General features: G+C 48.0%; 1 protein-coding gene across 1 annotated transcript in view; it reads right to left on the bottom strand.

Annotated features, from left to right (window-relative positions):
* LOC123748468 (multiple PDZ domain protein) overlaps positions 1-24401 on the bottom strand; it is a 1300933-nt gene that overhangs the window by 595647 nt on the left and 680885 nt on the right. Inside the window, 3 exon segments of the mRNA XM_069303573.1 lie at positions 1232-1420; positions 6444-6535; positions 19781-20006. Coding sequence (XP_069159674.1) covers positions 1232-1420; positions 6444-6535; positions 19781-20006 — 507 coding nt within the window.

Below are 24401 nucleotides of genomic sequence, written 5' to 3'. Positions count from 1 at the left end.
AACCTTTTTAGTCTAATGACTAGGTCCCCTCTGTGCCTTTCCTGCTAATGAAGCCATTATTATATATATATATATATATATATATATATATATATATATATATATATATATATATATATATATATATATATATATATATATGCATCTAATAGAGAAGGAAAACTATACTAAAAATCTAAAAAAATAGTAATAAAGAATAAATTAACTAATGAAAAAGGAAGAAACTGAAAAAACGGAAGGAATGGAATTAATAGACAAAGTAAGAAAATAAAAAGGAAGAAGCAGAATAATGAACAAACAAATTGAAATGAAATGGAAGAAACGGTGGCATAAAATGAGCGAAAAGTAAAGAAAAGGAAGATCAGAAGATGAAAAATAGAAAGAAAACAGGAGAAAAGGGGAAGAGAAAAGGGGAAGAGAAAGGGGGAAGAGAAAAGGGGAAGAGAAAGGGGGAAGAGAAAAGGGGAAGAGAAAAGGGGAGAAGAAGCTGAGGATAAGGTGAAAAAAGGGAAAGGAGAATCAGAAATGGGAGATAAGAATAAGAAAGGGTCGTGGCCCACTTACCCAAGCCGTGAAATACAGACACGAATATCCCCCGCGATCGTGACGTCGACAAATGGAGGAAATTTTCAACTGGAACACCAGAAAATTTACAGCACCGTTGAACTGAGGGCACGGAGAGGGAGGGGGGAGGGGGGGGGGCTGCTTGGTGGGGCTCGACCCCCCCTACTTCTCCCTCCCCAGTCCCACCTCACCCCCTCCCCACCATCGTTCACCTCGTGTCCAATTAAGTCCAAAACTACCTCTGAACACGGACTTTGGAACGGCACCGCTCCTGTGCCAGGTAAGTCCACTACGGGCTCACCATAGCCCGTGCTACTTGCCCCGCTCCTGTGCCAGGTAAGTCCACTACGGTCTCACCATAGCCCGTGCTATTTGCCCCGCTCCTGTGCCAGGTAAGTCCACTACGGTCTCACCATAGCCCGTGCTACTTGCCCCGCTCCTGTGCCAGGTAAGTTACGGGCTCACCATAGCCCGTGCTACTTGGAACTTGTTCCGAGTAGCTGAATCTATAACAACAACAACAACAACGGACTTTTGGAGCAGTCGTCAAGGAGCAAGTAACCAGCACCTAATCACCAAACAACCAGACTAGCACACGGCCATCTAACAAGAGCCCCACAAAATAAAGACTTCGACTACAACTCTGCACAACAGCGAAGTTACCCACCGGCGCTCTGGGAGGGTTCGGGGTGGTGGGTGTGGTCTTGAGTTCGGAGTTCGCGATGGCCTGCTGGAGCTGTTCGTACTTGGGGCCCCTAAGGTAGCGGGCCAGCCGGAGCCGGACCACCTGGCCCGTGGCCCGCAGCACGTCCACAGCGGCGTGGTTACTCAGCCCGGAGAGAGACTGGCCATCAACCTGCAAAGGAAACGCATAAAAATGAAGTTCTTCGAACTAGATCTGGCACTTCGAACTGGATATCTAGGAACACATAGTTGGAAGGGGGAGGGTGGGGGTTCAGGGGAGGAGGGGAAGGGAAGAATGGGAAGGTGTTTGTAGGGGAAGGGGTGGAAAGGAAAAAAGATGGGGAAAGGAAGGGATTCACGGAGAACAGTATAGCTACAGGAACATTAACTTCTGACTCCTGCTAGCAGACTGGGAGCCTCCCTTCCCGTAGCTACTTGAGCCGTAGTGCTACGTAGCCGTAGCACATGACGAGCCTTCCTCACTAGTTCTCCCTGAAACACAACCCGTCAGTTTTATTCCCAGGTCCCTAATGTATACTGCTGGGTGAACAGGGAGTGAACGGTTATCGACTGGTTCCCAGTCAATCCTCACTAGGCGAGCGAGCGAGCGAGCGTGCAACTAGTCGGTCAACTATTGACCATTCCCAGGACGCAGCACCCAGAAACTAACTACTAATTTACTGCTAGGTGAATTGAGTCATGAGGTGAAAGGAAACGCCACCAATTTATTTCGGCTCTCTCTCTCTCTCTCTCTCTCTCTCTCTCTCTCTCTCTCTCTCTCTCTCTCTCTCTCTCTCTCTCTCTCTCTCTCTCTCTCTCTCTCTCTCTCGTTCGCTTTCGGAAAATGTAATATTATGAGATGAAAAACTGCTCTAAAACTAAAGACATCAATATCTCAAAAGGGGTCAATGTGGGTGTGGATATTTCTTAAATTGAGGCACTGAGGCGGACCCCAACTGACCTATGACACACACACTGCTAATATTTGTCGTCTTGAAAGGTTAGACGAACCTATCCCATGCGTCTAACCCCCAATTATGGGCGGATACACACTATATAAACTCTCCCTACAAACAAAAACACAACTATCCCTCCCCTACCCCTAGAAGCACAACTCCCCCTCCCCCTCCCCCCACAACTCCCACCTCCCTATAACCCCACAACCCCCCACCTGACTTTCCCTTCATCAAAACATACATAAGGCTGCCCCTCCCTAACCCAATTAACAATTAATTCCCCTAAGCTTCCGTCCCTTTGATCTGCCGTTCCACACCCATCCCCCCTACGTCATCCACCCCACCTCCCAAAACTCCCCCCAACCCCCCCCCTCTATCAACAACACTCACCCCCAACCCTCCTCACCAAACCTCCAAAATTCCTCACTGTAATTACTCAAGTCTTCTCTCTTACCTGTTCTCTTTGAGACGACTTCCGTTATCTGATCCCCAGCATCCAGCTGCGTAAGTCTATCTGTCTGGCTGTATCTTGCAGTCTGATTACCTCTAGATGTTCCACCATTTGTCTTCCTCTTTTATCCATTCCCACCTCTCTTCCCCCCTTCCCTCTTGTGCTGTCTCCTCCTCCTCTACTTTTTTGGTAAATATCAGCTCATTTGTCGCCTGACCCTTGGAACTCATTTATTTAATGAGGTCATTACTATTTTTCATTAGGAATAAATTTTAATTAGTGCTACATTACCATTGATCTCCAACTCTCTCTCTGCCTCTCTCTCTCCTCATTCGGTACCTAGATAAAATTTCTCCTTCACTTTTCAACTGCGATTTAATTGCGATTTCATCCCCCTCTCGTAATGAATCCAATCATTCCTCTCACTATCTCTCCACTATCGTAATCATCCTCCTCCCCTCCCTCCCTTGCCTCTCTCTCCATTCTTTAATCCCTTCCTTCCTACAAGACTCCCTCCTCCTCTTAATTATTATCGCATCTTACATCCTATTCAACCCTTTGCTTATGCAGACATTGAGGTTAACTCTCCCCATCTTCAGATATCTTAATTTGCCAGATATCTTACTTTCACGCCTTTGCTTTCTTTCTGAAGAACAAAAGACGGGAAAGGTGAGAGGGAAAGAAGGAATAGATGCCAATAGATGTCGATTGACCCAGATATTGATCACAAAAGATGTCGATTGACCCCGATATAGATTACAATAGATGTCGATTGACTCAGATAAAGATGACAATAGCTGTCGATTGACCCAGATATAGATCACAATAGATGTCGATTGACCCCGAAATAAATAAAGGTTTGAAGATTGAACTTTAATGCAATTAAATTATGCATTACAAACACACAATGAACATTATTTAATGTTTTCTTTCCTCTTCTTAGTGTGCATTCTTAGTGCCTTCATCTTTATCCTCGTCTATGTCTCTCCTTCCTTCGTCATCTCGTTCCTGTTGTCTTTTCACTATATTTCCTTCGTTTGTCCTTCCTTTCCCTCACCTTCATTCCTTGATTCATACGTTATTTCATTATTCTGTCTCTCCTTGACTTCCACACATCATCTATTCTTCCTCTCCACCTGAATCTTACCTCCTATTCTTCGTCTCTGCCTCCGTCCCTCTTCTGGTTCGAGAACTCTTGCACCCCCCTTTCTTGCTATACAAAAGACTCACAGGAAGGAAGAGGGAGAGGAAGAGGGGAGGAAGAGGGCAGAAAGGGGGAACGGGCCATTCTCACCGAGTTACAACCATCCCCGACCGTCCACAAGTGGTTGGGCACCATTCCTTTCCCCCCCCGTCCCATCCCAAATCCTTATCCTGACCCTTTCCTTGTGCTATATAATCGCAATGGCTTGGTGCTTTCTCCCTGATAGTTCCCTTCCCTTTCTCCGCCGTGCCAGTGTGTTTGGCACCAGGAAGTCTGACACTGCGTGGCACCGCGGCTGACACCAAGCGAATATTCGACTTGAGAATGGTCCAGGACGGACCGAAACGTCGTCGTCCCTTCAACTTCTAGTGTGAGGTCTGGTCAACAAAACCGAATATTCCGTCGATATTCAATATTCTTGACGGATATTCGCCAATATTCTTGACGCAGCAGAATAGCATCAGCTACCACCATTAATTGAAAAGCCTTACAACCTATAGCCCCCCCCCCCCGACACCATGCGGCACTACATCTGACACCAGTAAGTGCCAGTTGGGCACTATACGTCAGTGAGGGCTGGATGAGAGGCACTCTTGGGTCACCCACATCGCAAACACTTCACACGAGCTGATGACAAGTGTGTTTTGTGCTTCCCTACTCCTCTTACAGCCTCCACATATCCAGTTTCTCAAATATTATATATATATATATATATATATATATATATATATATATATATATATATATATATATATATATATATATATATATATATATATATATATATATATATATTCTTCGTTCCATTTCTTAATTTCTCGTCCACTCTTTACAATCACGGCTCCTTCCACTTGGGTAGTGAACACAATATATATCTATCTATATCTATCTATCTATATCTATCTATCTATATCTATCTATCTATATCTATCTATCTATATCTATATCTATCTATATCTATATATATCTCTCTATATCTCCATCTCTCTCCATCTCTCTAAAAACACTAATCATTAGCCCACACACAATAAGTAATCCACCAATCCCAAAAATTAATCCACCCTATTTGGATAAATGGTTCAGTACAGAAATGATTACTAAAGAATTCTTACAATTTGCCAGAAAACAGAAAAAAAATCGAAGGAGAAATTCGAACGCCCTGAAATGTGGCGCTCTCAAGGATGTCACACCACACCAACGTCAAATACTGTGACGTCGACCAAGGGACATCGAAAAACCAGGAAGGGTTCTACTGATATCCGACACGACCAGGAAGAATCCAATGACATATCGAACGACCAGGATGAAGCCACTGGCATCATGCACGACTAGGATGATCCCACTGACCTGAGACACGACTAGGATGGTCCCACTGACCTGAGACACGACCAGGAAGGTCGCACTGACCTGAGACACGACCAGGATGGTCCCACTGACCTGAGACACGACCAGGATGGTCCCACTGACCTGAGACACTACCAGGAAGGTCGCACTGACCTGAGACACGACCAGGATGGTCCCACTGACCTGAGACACGACCAGGATGGTCCCACTGACCTGAGACACGACCAGGATGGTCCCACTGACCTGAGACACGACCAGGATGGTCCCACTGACCTGAGACACGACCTGGATGGTCCCACTGACCTGAGACACGACCAGGATGGTCCCACTGACCTGAGACACGACCAGGATGGTTCCACTGACCTGAGACACGACCAGGATGGTCCCACTGACCTGAGACACGACCAGGATGGTCCCACTGACCTGAGACACGACCAGGATGGTCCCACTGACCTGAGACACGACCAGGATGGTCCCACTGACCTGAGACACGACCAGGATGGTCCCACTGACCTGAGACACGACCAGGATGGTCCCACTGACCTGAGACACGACCAGGATGGTCCCACTGACCTGAGACACGGCCAGGATGGTCCCACTGACCTGAGACACGACCAGGATGGTCCCACTGACCTGAGACACGACCAGGATGGTCCCACTGACCTGAGACACGACCAGGATGGTCCCACGGACCTGAGACACGACCAGGATGGTCCCACGGACCTGAGACACCACCAGGATGGTCCCACGGACCTGAGACACCACCAGGATGGTCCCACTGACCTGAGACACCACCAGGATGGTCCCACTGACCTGAGACACCACCAGGATGGTCCCACTGACATCAGACACCACCAGGATGGTCCCACTGACCTGAGACATGACCACGAAATACCTACCTTGAGGATACCCTGAGGTGGGTATTTCAGGGTATCTCTGGGACTAATCTCCTAACCCTGCCGTAGCTCATTCGATTAAGGCAGTGTCTGGGATGCTCCCGGACGCAGGTTCGAATCCTCGTCACGGCCCTTGTGGATTTGCTCGACAAATCTCCTCTTTTCACCTGAACATCAATCTCATCTTACCTGTACAACACCCACTTCATACACCTGTACAAGGGCTTGGGGCTCACACACCTGTACAAGGGCTTGGGGCTCACACACCTGTACAAGGGCTTGGGGCTCACACACCTGTACAAGGGCTTGGGGCTCACACACCTGTACAAGGGCTTGGGGCTCACCTGTACAATCTGGTCGTTGACCTGAATGAGTCCGGTCCTGTCGGCAGCACTTCCGATGTTGATGGACTTGACGAAGATGCCGGACAGCTCCTCTGTTTGAACAAAGGAAAGGTTGATTAGCTTACAGCAGTTGTCCTCAAGTGAAAATGTAAAAAAATATAAGTGAAAATGAAAAAAAATAATTGAAAGTGACGATACTTCAGGCTGTTGAGGACCCTTACATAAATTCGTGACCTTGAAGGAAAGGGGAGATTCAGAGTAAGGTAAGAGGGAAGATGAGGGGAAAGAAGGGGAAGTGGGGTGAGGGGTAAGTGGGGAAGTAAAGCACGAAAATTGGGTTAACAACGTACAGGATGATTGTAAGACCATCACCACTGAACAGAAGTGTTAAAAAAAATGGCTTTGATAAAAACGTGCATAGAATGCAACATGAAGGTAGATTACCAACAGAGTTTTCAATGCCAACTCTGTTCAGCAGCCATACACAAAAAATGTGCCAACATGACTAACAATTCAAGGAGAAATGGTCCCAGTGACCACTCTGTGTACTGGCTCAGCAAAAAGGATGATGTAACTTTTTTGAAATTGATGGAAATCCTGGATAAAACTCCCGCCGAAAACAGAGAATTACTAATTAATGCCTGCATAGCAATTTCTAATGTCTTCAAACAAACTGTACATGACACCAAGGTACAACCAGCTGTAGCACAGAGCTCTGTGGCAGCGGCGCCTGAGCAGGGCGCGGAGTCGGGGATGCCTGAGCAGGGCACGGAGTCGGGGATGCCTGAGCAGGGCGCGGAGTCGGGGATGCCTGAGCAGGGCACGGAGTCGGGGATGCCTGAGCAGGGCGCGGAGTCGGGGATGCCTGAGCAGGGCGCGGAGTCGGGGATGCCTGAGCAGGGCACGGAGTCGGGGACCCCTGAGCAGTGCGCGGTGTCGCAGGCACCGGAGCAGAGCGCGGTGTCACAGGCACCGGAGCAGAGCACAGTGTCGGGGGCGCCGCAGCAGAGTGCGGTCCCTGGCAGAGGGAAACAAACAAAACAAGGCCCCAAAATCTGTTGGTATTACAGATGGGCTACCTGTAAGCATGGGGAATCGGGAAGAATAAATGGAACATGTACACACAATCACCCTAGAAAGTGCAGAAACCTCCTCAATACAGGTAAATGTACCAAAAGCTGTGAATTCTTTCACCCAGAAATTTGCAAGAACTCTTTGGACAGGAAAGAGTGCTTCAATGCTGAATGCCCAGCTTTTCATATAAGAGGTACCAGGCGAATAAAACCGACAGACTACCACTATGAAAACAGCCACTACTCCATCAACCGGGATAATTTTTTAGCAAGAGGAGGAGGAGAAGAATGGCTAAAAATGACCAGACTCTACCACCAACTCGGTCAAATGCTAGAGAGGACGCAAACACAGTGGCCTCCTTACCAGAGCCTCAGATATTAACACCAATTAAAGCATCCAGCACTTCCACTAACACGATAACATCATTTATATTTGCCAACATCCAGGGTATAAAAACACGCAAATCCAACAAAGTTCATTTTATAGATGGTCTCCTTCATGAGGCAAATGCAGTGTTTGCAGCCCTAACGGAAACTCACACAAAGGACTACCTTGATGGTGAAATATGGATCCCAGAATACAATCTCTTCAGATGTGATAGGAAACACCGGCTTCAGGGTGGGGTCAGCCTCTACATCAAAGACACACTCATCTGTACTGAGCTGCTAAACACCTCAAATGATATGGTGGAAGTGCTGATAGTCAAAATAGAGATCCTAAATGTAGTTGTTGTCCTTGTATATAAGTCACCGGAGGCAAACCCTCAGCAGTTTAAAGACCAACTAATGAAAATAGAGCACTGCTTGGAAAACCTCACAAATCCAGCTCCGAACATCATCCTGCTTGGGGACTTCAACCTACGGCACCTGAAATGGAAGCACCTGGCTAATACAGTAATATCAGAAAGAATACCAGGAAGTAGCCTAAATGAGCAGGCACATGCAAATGACCTGCTACGGATGTGCGATAGGTTTGCCTTAAACCAGCAAATAGTAGAACCAACTAGGAAGGAGAACACACTGGACCTCATTTTCACTAATAATGATGAGTTGATCGGGAACAAAATGATTACAAATACCTGTTACTCAGATCACAACTTAATTGAGGTACTGACAACCATGGGGAATGGACCTCCAAAACCAGTCCAGATTCCCGGTGGAGGAGATTTCAGCAAATTCAACTTCAATAATAAACGGATAAACTGGGAGCAAATAAACCAGGACTTCACAGAAATAAACTGAGAAGAACAGCTAGGAAATGCAAACCTGAACCAGTGCCTGGAAAAAATAAGCTCAGTAGCACTAGAAATATGTTCAAACCGCATACCCCTAAGAAAAAAGAGAAAGAGATGCAGATTGGAACGGGAACGTCGTTCCTTATATAGGCGAAGAAAACGAATCGCGGAACAAATTGAGAGTCGCACCCTATCTCAAGAACGGCGAAGAAGGTTAGGTAGAGAAATAGAAACAATTGAACTCAAGCTACAAGAATCATACAAAACCCAGGAGAGGCAAAGAGAGCAAAAGGCCATCAGTGAAATAGAGAGAAATCCGAAATATTTTTTCTCCTATGCAAAATCAAGATCAAAAACCACATCTAGTATCGGGCCCCTGCGAAAGGGAGATGGAACTTTCACAGATGACAACAAAGAAATGAGCGAGTTACTGAGGAAGCAGTACGACTCTGTTTTCAGTGAGCCATTAAATGCACTAAAGATTGATAACCCAAATGAATTTTTCATGGATATGATACCAACATCAAATCACATATCAGACGTCGCCCTATCCCCACTAGATTTTGAAGAAGCCATAAACAGTATGCCTATGCACTCTGCACCAGGCCCGGATTCTTGGAACTCCATATTCATCCAGAACTGTAAAAAACCACTATCGCAGGCCCTTCACATTCTGTGGAGACAAAGCCTAGATACTGGCGTTATCCCTGACATACTAAAAACAGCAGAGATAGCACCACTCCATAAAGGAGGAAATAAGGCAGAGGCAAAAAATTACAGACCGATAGCACTAACATCGCACATCATAAAAATTTTTGAGAGAGTGCTAAGAAGTAAGATCACAAAATACATGGAATCACAGCATCTCCATAACCCCGGACAACATGGTTTCAGAACAGGGCGCTCTTGCCTGTCGCAGTTGCTGGACCACTATGATATGGCATTAGATGCTATGGAAGACAAACAAAACGCTGATGTAATTTACACAGATTTCGCAAAAGCTTTTGATAAATGTGACCATGGTGTTATTGCACATAAAATGCGTTCAAAAGGAATTACCGGGAAAATAGGCAGATGGATCTACAATTTCCTGACTGACAGAACCCAATGTGTAATAGTCAACAAAATAAAATCCAGCCCATCAACCGTGAAGAGCTCAGTCCCCCAGGGTACTGTGCTTGCTCCAGTACTTTTTCTCATCCTCATATCGGACATAGACCAGAACACAACCTATAGCACTGTATCATCCTTTGCAGATGACACTAGGATTTTCATGAGAGTTGGCAACATAGAGGACACGGCAAACCTCCAATCAGATGTTGATCAGGTCTTTCTATGGGCTACAGAAAATAATATGGTATTCAACGAGGATAAGTTTCAGCTCATGCGCTACGGAAAAATTGAAAACATAAAAACAGGAACCACGTACAAAACGCAGGCAAATCATAACATAGAACGAAAAGGCAATGTAAAGGACCTGGGTGTACTCATGTCGGAAGACCTTACCTTTAAAGAACACAATAAAGTAGCCGTCACAACTGCAAGAAAAATGACAGGTTGGATAACAAGAACTTTTCACACTAGAGATGCTATACCGATGATGATACTTTTCAAAACGCTTGTGCTATCTAGAGTGGAGTACTGCTGCACAATGACAGCCCCTTTCAAAGCTGGAGAAATTGCTGACCTAGAGAGCGTGCAGAGATCCTTTACTGCTAGAATCCACTCAGTAAAACATCTAAATTACTGGGACCGACTAAAGAGCCTAAATCTGTACTCCCTTGAGCGCAGGCGGGAGAGATACATAATAATTTACACGTGGAAAATAATTGAGGGGCTGGTCCCAAACCTGCACACAGAAATAACACCACATGAGACCAGAAGACATGGCAGGATGTGCAGAATACCCCCGTTGAAAAGCAGAGGTGCAACAGGTACTCTGAGAGAGAACTCTATCAACATCAGAGGCCCGAGACTGTTCAACACGCTTCCACTACACATAAGGGGCAAAACTGGCAAACCCCTCACAGTGTTCAAGAGAGAACTGGATAAGCACCTCCAAAGGATACCTGATCAACCAGGCTGTGACTCATACGTCAGGCTGCGAGCAGCCGCGTCTAACAGCCTGGTTGATCAGTCCAGCAACCAGGAGGCCTGGTCGACGACCGGGCCGCGGGGACACTAAGCCCCGGAAGCACCTCAAGGTAGCCTCAAGGTAAGGTAGGATAACGAAAGGGTAGTATTATGTATACCTCGTGGATACGTGGAGTAAACCTTTACTCAAGAGTCCGGCTCGAGTCCAGCCTTGTCTTGGGATAACTTGGTCTAAAAACCTGTTGCTTGCAGCGGCCCGCAGGCCCCGCAAGTTTTGATGTGGCATGTTTGGCCAAGTCCGCCACCTCCAGTGGCCAAGTCCGCCACCTCCAGTGGCCAAGTCCGCCACCTCCAGTGGCCAAGTCCGCCACCTCGTTGAGCACTATTCCAACATGAGATAGAATCCACATGAATTTTACTTTTGTGACCTTTCAGCTATATCTCATTTATCCTTTTCTTACAATCCTCAACTGTGGACATGAAGATTGGATTTCGACTGTTTAAGGACTCAAGTGCTCCTCGGCTATCGACAAATACAAAAACATCTTTGTCGTCTTGATGTACTTCCTCCAAACACGCCAGAATGGCCTGCAGATCAGCTTGTGTGGATGATATATAATTACTAAGTCGAAGTTCAATTATCCTGTCTATTCCCTTAATAGGCCACCACACCCAGCCCTGCCATCCTCCACCGATGGCAGCCCTGCCATCCTCCACCGATGGCAGCCCTGCCATCCTCCACCGATGGCAGCCCTGCCATCCTCAACACGACATTTAATGACCATGCTTCCCTCGTCTCATCACAATCGACTTGATAAGGGTCCAGGACGACCCGAAACGACGTCGTCTCTCCATCTTCTGATGTGTGGTTTGGTCATCACATCTTCAGCCCCGTTAATGTGACTCATCGTCTTTGCTTCAAGAGTTTTGACGCTCTTAAACAAATAAATAAATGTAAACAAAGTCGCCATGATTGAGGAAAGATGTACAGTTTTCGTAAGTGGTCGCATAAATGCTCGACGAATCTTTGTGCTGGACAATATACCCATCATGTCTTGGACATATCCCCTCCTCCACACCCCACCCTCCACCCCCACACACACTTCACGCCATGGAAAAAAAAATGGTAGAATTTTCAATTTTTCAGTCAGTTGGTTTGCTAGTTTCCTCTCCCGCTCCCTGTTTTAGTTTTATTACAAACGCATGATGCGTTACGGCTGTTTTTGGGTGCGCGCGTTCGAGGCTCTCAGTATTTTTTTTTCTTTGACTAAGTTTCCCATGAAACTTTCCCGTGTGTGTGTGTGTGTGTGTGTGTGTGTGTGTGTGTGTGTGTGTGTGTGTGTGTGTGTGTGTGTGTGTACTCACCTATTTGTGCTTGCGGGAGTTGAGCTTTGGCTCTTTGGTCACCGTGTGTGTGTGTGTGTGTGTGTGTGTGTGTGTGTGTGTGTGTGTGTGTGTGTACTCACCTATTTGTGCTTGCGGGAGTTGAGCTTTGGCTCTTTGGTCACCGTGTGTGTGTGTGTGTGTGTGTGTGTGTGTGTGTGTGTGTGTGTGTGTGTGTGTGTGTGTGTGTGTGTGTGTGTGTACTCACCTATTTGTGCTTGCGGGAGTTGAGCTTTGGCTCTTTGGTCACCGTGTGTGTGTGTGTGTGTGTGTGTGTGTGTGTGTGTGTGTGTGTGTGTGTGTGTGTGTGTGTGTGTGTGTGTGTGTACTCACCCATTTGTGCTTGCGGGAGTTGAGCTTTGGCTCTTTGGTCACCGTGTGTGTGTGTGTGTGTGTGTGTGTGTGTGTGTGTGTGTGTGTGTGTGTGTGTATATATTCATGATTTTATTTTTATTTTTATATTCTTACTTTATTGTTTTGAGAGCAATTTCCAATCTCTACTCAATTTTCATACTTGATCACTTATTTTTCCTCTATTATTCTAGTATTTGTCTTGTTTACTACACGTTTCCTATTTTGTCAAAAGTCTATTTCGTTAAAAGTCCTCCATGGTAGTCTTATTTTGTAAATAATTTTATTTCGTCACAATTTCGCAGTTTTCCCTGTTATCACAATCTTTATCAGCCATTTATTGTATTATTCCTTCAGCAATTATTTATTATTACCCTTCTCAATATTTTAGTGTGTTTGTAAATTAGTAAATAAAGCAGTGTAACAGAACAATGACTTATTATCTGGAGAAGTAGAAAGGTAGATCTCTCTTCCCGTAGACACAACTAGGTAAGAGCGCACACACACACGAACGGACTAACACACACCACACACGCACGCACGCGCACATACGCACGCAAACACACGCACACACACACACGAATGGACTAACAGACACCACACACGCACGCACGCGCACATACGCACGCAAACACACGCGCACACACATACCAGGAAGTAACTTTGCACAAGTCAGAGTATCGACAAGGCAATTTCCCCAGAGGGCGCTGCCACATACATCTTCCCGTTACCGCCTTCTGAAGCTCAGGAAAGAAAATGTAAACACGCTTGGAAGGTCCGTTTCTTCCTGGACTGGGAACGGCCCGCGAAAAAACATGATTTTAATAATTAATTTTTAAAATTTCTGCTTTATTATCAGTTATACATAGTTATTACAATTATTGCTGTGATTATTATCACTATTAATGCTACTAATTACCTTATTACTTCGTTTCCAATACAGGAAGAGAGTGAATCGCTGTTCCAGAGAACTTTGAACGTAATCGAGTAGTGTGTAAAGTGTGTATTAGACACATTGGGATTAAGACGCTGATTTAACAAGCAATTGACCATTGATTATAAGGGGTGCAAAATATATAATTCCTCACCAATACGACCATTTGAAACATTCAATAGTTAAGAGAATTTTGCACACACTTGTATACATAAATATTATATTCGAAGCAGTTTTAATGGGAATTATTCCTTCTCTGAAACGGTGAATGGCGTAAGTAATGGATGAATAAGTGAATAAGTGAATGAATAAATCAGGCAATTACCGAGTGAATAAATGAAATGTTTAACTAGTCAAAATATTCACACATTGTGGACAGGCTGCACTGATGACAGATCAGTGTCGACATTGATGACAGATCAGTGTCGACATTGATGACAGATCAGTGTCGACACTGATGACAGATCAGTGTCGACACTGATGACAGATCAGTGTCGACATTGATGACAGATCAGTGTCGACATTGATGACAGATCAGTGTCGACACTGATGACAGATCAGTGTCGACACTGATGACAGATCAGTGTCGACACTGATGACAGATCAGTGTCGACACTCATTACTGACACTCATTCAGTCCTTCACGACACTTTATGACACACTCATAATCCTCCCTCTCCCTCCCCACACACACTTACGTCACCCACCACTCCCCCCCCCCAACCACACTACCACAAACCCCACATATATTATCTCGGGTCAAACCACTAGCTATTACAGCTCCCATAATTATTATTATTTCATCACTGCTACCTCAACCACCTAAATATATACATGTACACACACACACACACACACACACACAAGATAATGCCAGTATAATCCACAAGCAGCCAGAGGTGGTGGAATTACCTCCCGGGATTGACGTTATCTTGAGGTTATCTTGAGATGATTTCGGGGCTTAGCGTCCCCGCGGCCCGGTCCTCGACCAGGCCTCCTTTTTGTTACACCCCCCCCCCCCAGGAAGCAGCCCGTAGCAGCTGTCTAACTCCCAGGTACCTATTTACTGCTAGGTGAACAGGTATATCAGGGGTGAAAGTAACTCTGCCCATTTGTTACCGCCTCCGCCGGGGATCGAACCCGGAACCTTAGGACTACGAATCCCGAGCGCTGTAGACTTAGCCGTCAGACCCGTCGTCAGACAGTACAGTGAGTTGACCAAGGGAACGATGCATCTTGCACCTTCTCAATAGCACGTCTGATGTACGTTGTTAGTTTTAATCTTGGAATTTCAGTATAACGTCAGTATCATCCTTATTAAACCCTGCAACTATTAAAAAGAGAGACGAGAGAGAGAGAGAGAGAGAGAGAGAGAGAGAGAGAGAGAGAGAGAGAGAGAGAGAGAGAGAGAGAGAGAGAGAGAGAGAGAGAGACAGAGAGAGAGAGAGAGAGAGAGGGAGAGGGAGACTAGAGGGAGGAGAAGAAGAGAGAGGGAGGAGAAGAAGAGAGAGGGAAGGAGAGGAGAGGAGAGAGCACAGCATGCACTAAAAGAATCTCTCAAGAGCCAGGTAAGAGCCAGGTAAGAGCCAGGTAAGAGCCATTTTACGTGTTGGTTGACTTCAATAAATAAAGAGGAAGTTTCACTGTGGGAAAAATTGTTTACTGAATACCGGGAGGATTTTTGGGTACAGGCAGGTGGGGAGGTGGGGGAGTGGGGAGGTGGGGGAGTGGGGAGGTGGGGAGGTGGGGAGGTGGGGGAGTGGGGAGGTGGGGGAGGTGGGGAGGTGGGGGAGTGGGGAGGTGGGGGAGTGGGGAGGTGGGGGAGTGGGGAGGTGGGGAAGTGAGGAGGTGGGGGAGTGGGAAGGTGGGGGAGTGGGAAGGTGGGGGAGTGGGAAGGTGGGGGAGTGGGAAGGTGGGGGAGTGGGGAGGTGGGGGAGTGAGGGAGATTTAATGGGAGGGAGAGAAAGTAGAGAGATAGTGGAGACAGGAATTAAGTGAGAGGATTCCATATAAGAAGCATAGTACAGTGCTGTGGATCGTAGTGTGCTGTGGATCGTAGTGTGCTGTGGATCGTAGTGTGCTGTGGATCGTAGTGTGCTGTGGACCGTAGTGTGCTGTGGATCGTAGTGTGCTGTGGATCGTAGTGTGCTGTGGATCGTAGTGTGCTGTGGATCGTAGTGTGCTGTGGATCGTAGTGTGCTGTGGACCATAGTGTGCTGTGGATCGTAGTGTGCTGTGGACCATAGTGTGCTGTGGATCGTAGTGTGCTGTGGATCGTAGTGTGCTGTGGATCGTAGTGTGCTGTGGATCGTAGTGTGCTGTGGATCGTAGTGTGCTGTGGACCATAGTGTGCTGTGGATCGTAGTGTGCTGTGGATCGTAGTGTGCTGTGGATCGTAGTGTGCTGTGGACCATAGTGTGCTGTGGATCGTAGTGTGCTGTGGATCGTAGTGTGCTGTGGACCGTAGTGTGCTGTGGACCATAGTGTGCTGTGGACCATAGTGTGCTGTGGACCATAGTGTGCTGTGGATCGTAGTGTGCTGTGGATCGTAGTGTGCTGTGGATCATAGTGTGCTGTGGACCATAGTGTGCTGTGGACCATAGTGTGCTGTGGACCATAGTGTGCTGTGGACCATAGTGTGCTGTGGATCGTAGTGTGCTGTGGACCATAGTGTGCCGTGGACCATAGTGTGCCGTGGACCATAGTGTGCTGTGGACCATAGTGTGCTGTGGACCATAGTGTGCTGTGGACCGTAGTGTGCTGTGGACCATAGTGTGCTGTGGACCATAGTGTGCTGTGGACCGTAGTGTGCTGTGGACCATAGTGTGCTGTGGACCATAGTGTGCTGTGGACCGTAGTGTGCTGTGGACCGTAGTGTGCTGTGGACCGTAGTGTGCTGTGGACCGTAGTGTGCTGTGGACCATAGTGTGCTGTGGACCGTAGTGTGCTGTGGACCATATTGTGCTGTGGACCATAGTGTGCTGTGGACCATAGTGTGCTGTGGACCATAGTGTGCTGTGGACCATAGTGTGCTGTGGACCATAGTGTGCTGTGGATCGTAGTGTGCTGTGGACCATAGTGTGCCGTGGACCATAGTGTGCTGTGGACCATAGTGTGCTGTGGACCATAGTGTGCTGTGGACCATAGTGTGCTATGGACCGTAGTGTGCTGTGGACCATAGTGTGCTGTGGACCATAGTGTGCTGTGGACCGTAGTGTGCTGTGGACCATAGTGTGCTGTGGACCATAGTGTGCTGTGGACCGTAGTGTGCTGTGGACCGTAGTGTGCTGTGGACCATAGTGTGCTGTGGACCGTAGTGTGCTGTGGACCATAGTGTGCTGTGGACCATAGTGTGCTGTGGACCGTAGTGTGCTGTGGACCATAGTGTGCTGTGGACCATAGTGTGCTGTGGACCGTAGTGTGCTGTGGACCGTAGTGTGCTGTGGACCATAGTGTGCTGTGGACCGTAGTGTGCTGTGGTCCGTAGTGTGCTGTGGACCATAGTGTGCTGTGGACCGTAGTGTGCTGTGGACCATAGTGTGCTGTGGACCGTAGTGTGCTGTGGACCATAGTGTGCTGTGGACCGTAGTGTGCTGTGGACCATAGTGTGCTGTGGACCATAGTGTGCTGTGGACCGTAGTGTGCTGTGGACCGTAGTGTGCTGTGGACCATAGTGTGCTGTGGACCGTAGTGTGCTGTGGACCGTAGTGTGCTGTGGACCGTAGTGTGCTGTGGACCGTAGTGTGCTGTGGACCATAGTGTGCTGTGGACCGTAGTGTGCTGTGGACCGTAGTGTGCTGTGGACCGTAGTGTGCTGTGGACCATAGTGTGCTGTGGACCGTAGTGTGCTGTGGACCGTAGTGTGCTGTGGACCGTAGTGTGCTGTGGACCGTAGTGTGCTGTGGACCGTAGTGTGCTGTGGACCGTAGTGTGCTGTGGACCGTAGTGTGCTGTGGACCATAGTGTGCTGTGGACCGTAGTGTGCTGTGGACCGTAGTGTGCTGTGGACCATAGTGTGCCGTGGACCATAGTGTGCCGTGGACCGTAGTGTGCCGTGGACCGTAGTGTGCTGTGGACCGTAGTGTGCCGTGGACCGTAGTGTGCTGTGGACCATAGTGTGCTGTGGACCATAGTGTGCTGTGGACCATAGTGTGCTGTGGACCGTAGTGTGCTGTGGACCATAGTGTGCTGTGGACCATAGTGTGCTGTGGACCATAGTGTGCTGTGGACCGTAGTGTGCTGTGGACCATAGTGTGCTGTGGACCATAGTGTGCTGTGGACCATAGTGTGCTGTGGACCGTAGTGTGCTGTGGACCATAGTGTGCTGTGGACCGTAGTGTGCTGTGGACCATAGTGTGCTGTGGACCGTAGTGTGCTGTGGACCGTAGTGTGCTGTGGACCATAGTGTGCTGTGGACCGTAGTGTGCTGTGGACCATAGTGTGCTGTGGACCATAGTGTGCTGTGGACCATAGTGTGCTGTGGACCATAGTGTGCTGTGGACCGTAGTGTGCTGTGGACCATAGTGTGCTGTGGACCATAGTGTGCTGTGGACCATAGTGTGCTGTGGACCGTAGTGTGCTGTGGACCATAGTGTGCTGTGGACCATAGTGTGCTGTGGACCGTAGTGTGCTGTGGACCATAGTGTGCTGTGGACCGTAGTGTGCTGCGGACCATAGTGTGCTGTGGACCATAGTGTGCTGTGGACCATAGTGTGCTGTGGACCGTAGTGTGCTGTGGACCATAGTGTGCTGTGGACCGTAGTGTGCTGCGGACCATAGTGTGCTGCGGACCTTAGTGTGCTGTGGACCATAGTGTGCTGTGGACCATAGTGTGCTGTGGACCATAGTGTGCTGTGGACCATAGTGTGCTGTGGACCGTAGTGTGCTGTGGACCATAGTGTGCTGTGGACCATAGTGTGCTGTGGACCGTAGTGTGCTGTGGACCGTAGTGTGCTGTGGACCATAGTGTGCTGTGGACCTTAGTGTGCTGTGGACCGTAGTGTGCTGTGGACCATAGTGTGCTGTGGACCGTAGTGTGCTGTGGACCGTAGTGTGCTGTGGACCGTAGTGTGCTGTGGACCATAGTGTGCTGTGGACCGTAGTGTGCTGCGGACCATAGTGTGCTGCGGACCATACAGTACTGTATGAGGGGGAGTTGGAATTTTTGGGGCTGAGGTGTTAAGCAGGGGAGACGGTGTTTTTTTTTTTTTTAAGATTCGCTACTGGGAACAAAAAGTTGCAAGTAGCACGGGCTATGGTGAGCCCGTGGATGACTTGCCTGGCACAGGAGCAGGGCTGTAACAGTAACGGTGGTTGGGGAAGGCGGGGGGGGGGGTGTAAGGCATACAAACACCCCCCCCTCACCCCCACCTGATCCTCCAATATCCCCCCCTTCCCCCCCCCCCCTCACCCCCACCTGATCCTCCAATATCCCCCCCTTCCCCCCCCCCCCCCCCTCACTTGTTGTCGTTCACGGTGGACAATTCCATCACCAGATCCATTACAGAACAACCAGGGCGAGGCATAGTGGCTCTTTCCCCCTCTCTCCCTCTCTCTACCCCCTCTCTCTCTCTACCCCCTTCTCTCTCTCTACCCCCCCTCTCTCTCTCTACCCCCCCCCCCCTCTGTCTCTCTACCCCCCCTCTCTCTACCCCTTCTCTCTCTCTACCCCCCCCCCTCTCTCTCTCTCTCTCTCTCTCTCTCTCTCTCTCTCTCTCTCTCTCTCTCTCTCTCTCTCTCTCTCTCCCCCTCTCTCTCTCTCGTTAGTCTCAAACAACACACACATCGGAAAGATATTGGTTTGTGAAGAGTGCATGTTTGTGATGGCTTGTGAGTGTGAATGTGGTTTGTACTCACTAAATTGTGCTTCAAAGTGTTAAGCTCCGGGGCTCTGGTCCCGCCTCTCAACTGTCAATCAACTGGTGTACAGGTTCCTGAGCCTACTGGGCTCTATCATATCTACATTTGAAACTGTGTATGGAGTCAACCTCCACCACATCACTGCCTAATGCATTCCACCTGTTAAGTACTCCGACACTGAAAAAGTTTCTTCTAACGTCTCTGTGGCTCATCTGGGTACTCTGTTTCCACCTGTGTCCCCTTGTTCGTGTACCACCAGTGTTGAATAGTTTATCCTTGTTTACCCGGTCGATTCCCCCGAGGATTTTGTAGGTTGTGATCATGTCTCCCCTTACTCTTCTGTCTTCCAGTGTTGTAAGGTGCATTTCCCGCAGCCTTTCCAGTGTGCGCGCGTGTGGTTCAACTCACCCTTCTCACAGACGTAGCCAGCGATGGTGACCCCGAGACCGTGGTGATCCTTGGTGACCTCCAGTTCAATGGTCTCCATCTCCGGCAGCGCCTCTCCCGCCAGCAGCGACAGCTCCTCCTCCGTGTAGGTGAGGTGGGCGGAGGGCAGCGCGGCCTCCGACACCAGCCCACCACCGCCCACTGGCGGGGACAGCGATGAGGTGGACGACCCGCCCTCTCCCTCCACCTGTCGACAAACACCACGCACAAATTAACGCAAAATTAACTTAATTATATATTATATAATCAACATAACGTATACACGTTATACAGACCTTTATGTGCGGAGAACCAACACCAACAACCTACTGGATCCAAACGGGGTTGAGATTTGTGGCTCCCGTCAGTATAGCACGTCTAGTTTCCCTGATTTTGTGGACGAATAAATTAAATATCGTCTAGCAGAAAACGCTCATAGTAGGACTTGGGGTTTGTGGGGAACCTACGTGGGGAAGAGGGGGAGGAAGAGGGGGGAGGAAGAGGGGGAGGAAGAGGGGGAGGAAGAGGGGGGAGGAAGAGGGGGGAGGAAGAGGGGGAGGAAGAGGGGGGAGGAAGAGGGGGGAGGAAGAGGGGGGAGGAAGAGGGGGAGGAAGAGGGGGAGGAAGAAGGGGGAGGAAGAGGGGGGAGGAAGAGGGGGGAGGAAGAGGGGGGAGGAAGAGGGGGGAGGAAGAGGGGGGAGGAAGAGGGGGGAGGAAGAGGGGGGAGGAAGAGGGGGGAGGAAGAGGGGGGAGGAAGAGGGGGAGGAAGAGGGGGGAGGAAGAGGGGGGAGGAAGAGGGGGGAGGAAGAGGGGGGAGGAAGAGGGGGAGGAAGAGGGGGGAGGAAGAGGGGGGAGGAAGAGGGGGGAGGAAGAGGGGGGAGGAAGAGGGGGAGGAAGAGGGGGAGGAAGAGGGGGGAGGAAGAGGGGGGAGGAAGAGGGGGAGGAAGAGGGGGAGGAAGAGGGGGAAAGATGATCAGAAGGAAAAATGGGAATAATCACACACACACACACACACACACACACACACACACACACACACACACACACACACACACACCGGGGCCTGATAGCTGAGTGGACACTGCTCTAGACTCATAATCCAAGGGTCCGGGTTCGATCCCCCCGGCACCGCCGGAAAAACAAATGGACAGTTTCCTTTACCCTGATGCCCCTGTTACCTATCAATAAATAGGTACCTAGGAAGACAGTGGCTACGGAAAATAGGTTAGAATGACGGAGCCTGTTACGACCCTGGGTTCTCCAGTGGAAACCAGAGGTCAAAATTGAGCTATTAAACTTTCTGGTAGTACAGTTGGGCATCTAGAATGTCAATTGTTTGTATCTTCCCTGCCAGACGTAAGACTATTATTGTTTCTCAAAGAGCATTTAAAGACTGAGCTGGGGGTTGATTATTAAATAATAACATAGGCACCAACTTTGCTTACTAATACTTTCTAATCATTCATAAAGTAACAATACGTTTCATAGGGGAAGATCTTTAATGTGCTTAGCTGCACGATCAATTAGGCTCCTCCCGGCACCACAACATGAGGGAGGCAGCTGGTGGCTAGCTCGGTCTTCTCTTGGCTGGTGGCGTGAGGTTAAGACCTACTCTGTGGCTGTATCCCTACTCTCCTTCCTTCTCCTCTTACTTATTTCCCTTACCTGAAGTTCCTGTATCCTTAAGCTAAGTACAGGGCATTAGTGAGTGTGCCTACTCTGGTAGTAACGATTGGTGAGACCTGGGGATAGTATTTTGCCAGTGTTTGGGTACCCCTAAGTGTTGTGTTTTGTATTAGGGTCCCACGTGGTTTCACTACCCTAAGCTGCATCCAGCTTCAGTGCTTATCCAGTAGTACTTTACCCTAGCTTGTTATTAGTGTAAACCTTGTATCCTGCCTACGTGGACCAAGGCTTTTAACGTAAGATAGTGTGGTAAAGTTATTATTATTATTGTTATTGGTGTGAGTGTATATGGGGGGTTGTTAACGGGTTAATAAATAAGTACATGAATTACAGAGTATCTCTTCTTCCAAGGTGGGAGCGCAGTGATCAACCCTTAGACGAACATATTTGGTCTTGTAGCAAGTTATTACTACTGTGGATAGTTTATTTTGGGGGCCGGGCCTTTTAGCTCTCCCATATATGATACTCCTGTCTTCTAACTACCTATACCCCTTAATAGTACCAGTACCCCATAGAAGCCCCACTCATATCAGGTGTAACAAGTGGTTGGCCAGTCCGGGAGGAACATTATAAGTGTAAAAAATTAGATTCTTGAGTGCCAAAATTAAAATTTTTTATTTCCGCAGAACGGTTGTGTGCTAGCCTAGGGTCCAGCTCATCTAGCAAAGGACATTCTTGCACTGACTGGACACCCAGCTGGATCCCTTCACGATTAAGGTTAGTGTGGCCTTGTGTTAGGGGCCGTGCAAATTTTTGTTTTTTTTCCAATTTTTATTTTTTAATTTTTTCTTTGGCTGGGAGCTAAAATTATTAGTGATGTCTTCTGAAATGCAGAACCTGGCAAGGGAGCCTTCAGTGGTAGAGATAAAGAAACTTAAAAAGTCTAATTTAGTATTGTTAGGCCAGGAATTTGGCCTAGAATTAAATGTCGCAGATAAAAAGTGGACTCTGGTAAATGAAATATTAGAACATTGTATTGATGAAGAACTATTGGCAAGTGATACACCTTTATGCCAGCCTAGCCAAGCAGAAAGTGCAACTCATAGGGAAAGTGAATTAGCTTTAGAGTTAGCAAAAATAAAATTAGAGGAGCAAAAACTCAAAACCGAGGAGGCTAGAATTAGAGCGAATGCCACTGGACCTCCACCTGCCGGGGATTCAAACCCCAGGCATTATGAGAAAAAGCATAATTTGCCTGAATTTTCCGAGTCTGACCCTGAAAGGTTTTTCAACCATTTTCAGAGAGTGGCCACGTCCATGAACTGGCCAAAGGAAGAGTGGGTGAAAATCCTACAGGGAAGACTTAGGGGTAAAGCACAAGATATTTTTATAAACATGCCTGACGACGAGTGTTTCGAATATGATAAAGTCAGGGAATGTATTTTGCGGGCATATGAAATTACTCCTGAAGCTCACCGCCAAGTTTATCGTAACCTTAGGCCTACTCACAACCAACCGCTCACTGAATTTGTGAATGATCAAATTCGATTGTTTGATAGATGGATTCGCTCGGCGAAAGCCGAAACATACGAGGCTCTCAGGAACTTAATTTTAATGGAGCATTTTATAGATGTTATGCCAGAGAACGTATCACAATACATTAAAGGAAGGATAGAGTTAAATTCTAAAATAGGGGATTTGGCCAAGTTGGCAGAAAACTACCAATTGGCGGGCAAAAGGCCCAATAAAAATAATTATACCCCACAGAGTAGCAAACCTTATACCCACAGCCAGTCCAGACCAGCTCATTCTAACCCTTTACCTAATGCACCTTCTGTTTCAGACATAACTAACCCTGTTAAAGTGTCTAGCCCAACGGCACCTAAAGGTGAACCGAAGGGTAATTCTGTTAGTAATGTCTCTTCTCCCCGACGTTTTTGTGGTCACTGTAATCGTCCAAACCACACTATTAGCCGTTGTTGGCAACTGCACCCTGAAAAAAGACCCAATGCTCTAGTTGTGACACAGGGCTTGAGGCTTTCAGAAGGGTTAGGGAGTAAGACCTCTAACCCACAGTGGTTGGACTTGCTTACCCCATTCTTATCGAAAGGGAGACTACTTTTGTCTGAGGGTTCTTCCTGGAAGGACGTGGTGATCTTCCGAGACACCGGTGCCATCCAGACTTTAATTTTAGAGAGTGCATTGCAAGGTGCCAACACTCTCGACACTGGAGAGGTGGTACTGGTCGAGGGTGTCACTAGTGATACTCGGGCAGTACCCCTCCATAAGGTTACCCTGGAATCTGATTTCCACAAGGGTGTTTGTACAGTCGGAGTCACTTCATACCTACCTTTCCCTAATGTTGATGTAATAGTTGGTAATGATTTAGCAGGGGATAAGGTAGGGGACTCCAGACTGCCTATTATGTTGCCTACCCCTAAGGTTTGCCTGGATCCACCCGCCGCAGAGGATAATGTTGTGTACCCTGCGTGCGCGGTGACCAGGTCTATGGGACTTAAATGTAAGGGCAGCCCTGTGTTTGCCAAGGTGGTAAATCCCGAGGTCACAAGGAGCTTTCCGAGTGGTGAAAACCAAGTGGACCTCGCGGACACATTTATGGCCCGACTCGATGACGTGGCCGAGGACATTGTGGAGAGCCTGCCACCGCCATCTACCGAGAGTAGTGGGGAGGTGGAGAACACTGTTGAGCCTCGGCCAATGGCATCTGACCAAGGCCTAGATGCCTCCTTGAGTGAGTTACAGAAAGCTGACCCCACTCTTGCAGATTGTCATGAAACAGCCGTCTCTATGGAGGAAATTGTAGACGCAGCAACTGGGTACTACTACAATGATCGGATTTTGATGAGAAAATGGAGACCACAGAGTGCTCCCTTGTCAAATGAGTGGGAGGTAGTCCACCAGGTTATGTTGCCGACCTGCTATAGAGAAAGGGTTTTGGCAGCTGCTCATGATGATTC

This window comes from Procambarus clarkii, chromosome 50, assembly GCF_040958095.1.
Source record: "Procambarus clarkii isolate CNS0578487 chromosome 50, FALCON_Pclarkii_2.0, whole genome shotgun sequence".
Lineage (NCBI taxonomy): Eukaryota > Metazoa > Arthropoda > Malacostraca > Decapoda > Cambaridae > Procambarus > Procambarus clarkii.
Note: the sequence above shows the minus strand (reverse complement) of the source record. Positions and strands in the feature narration are given on the sequence as shown.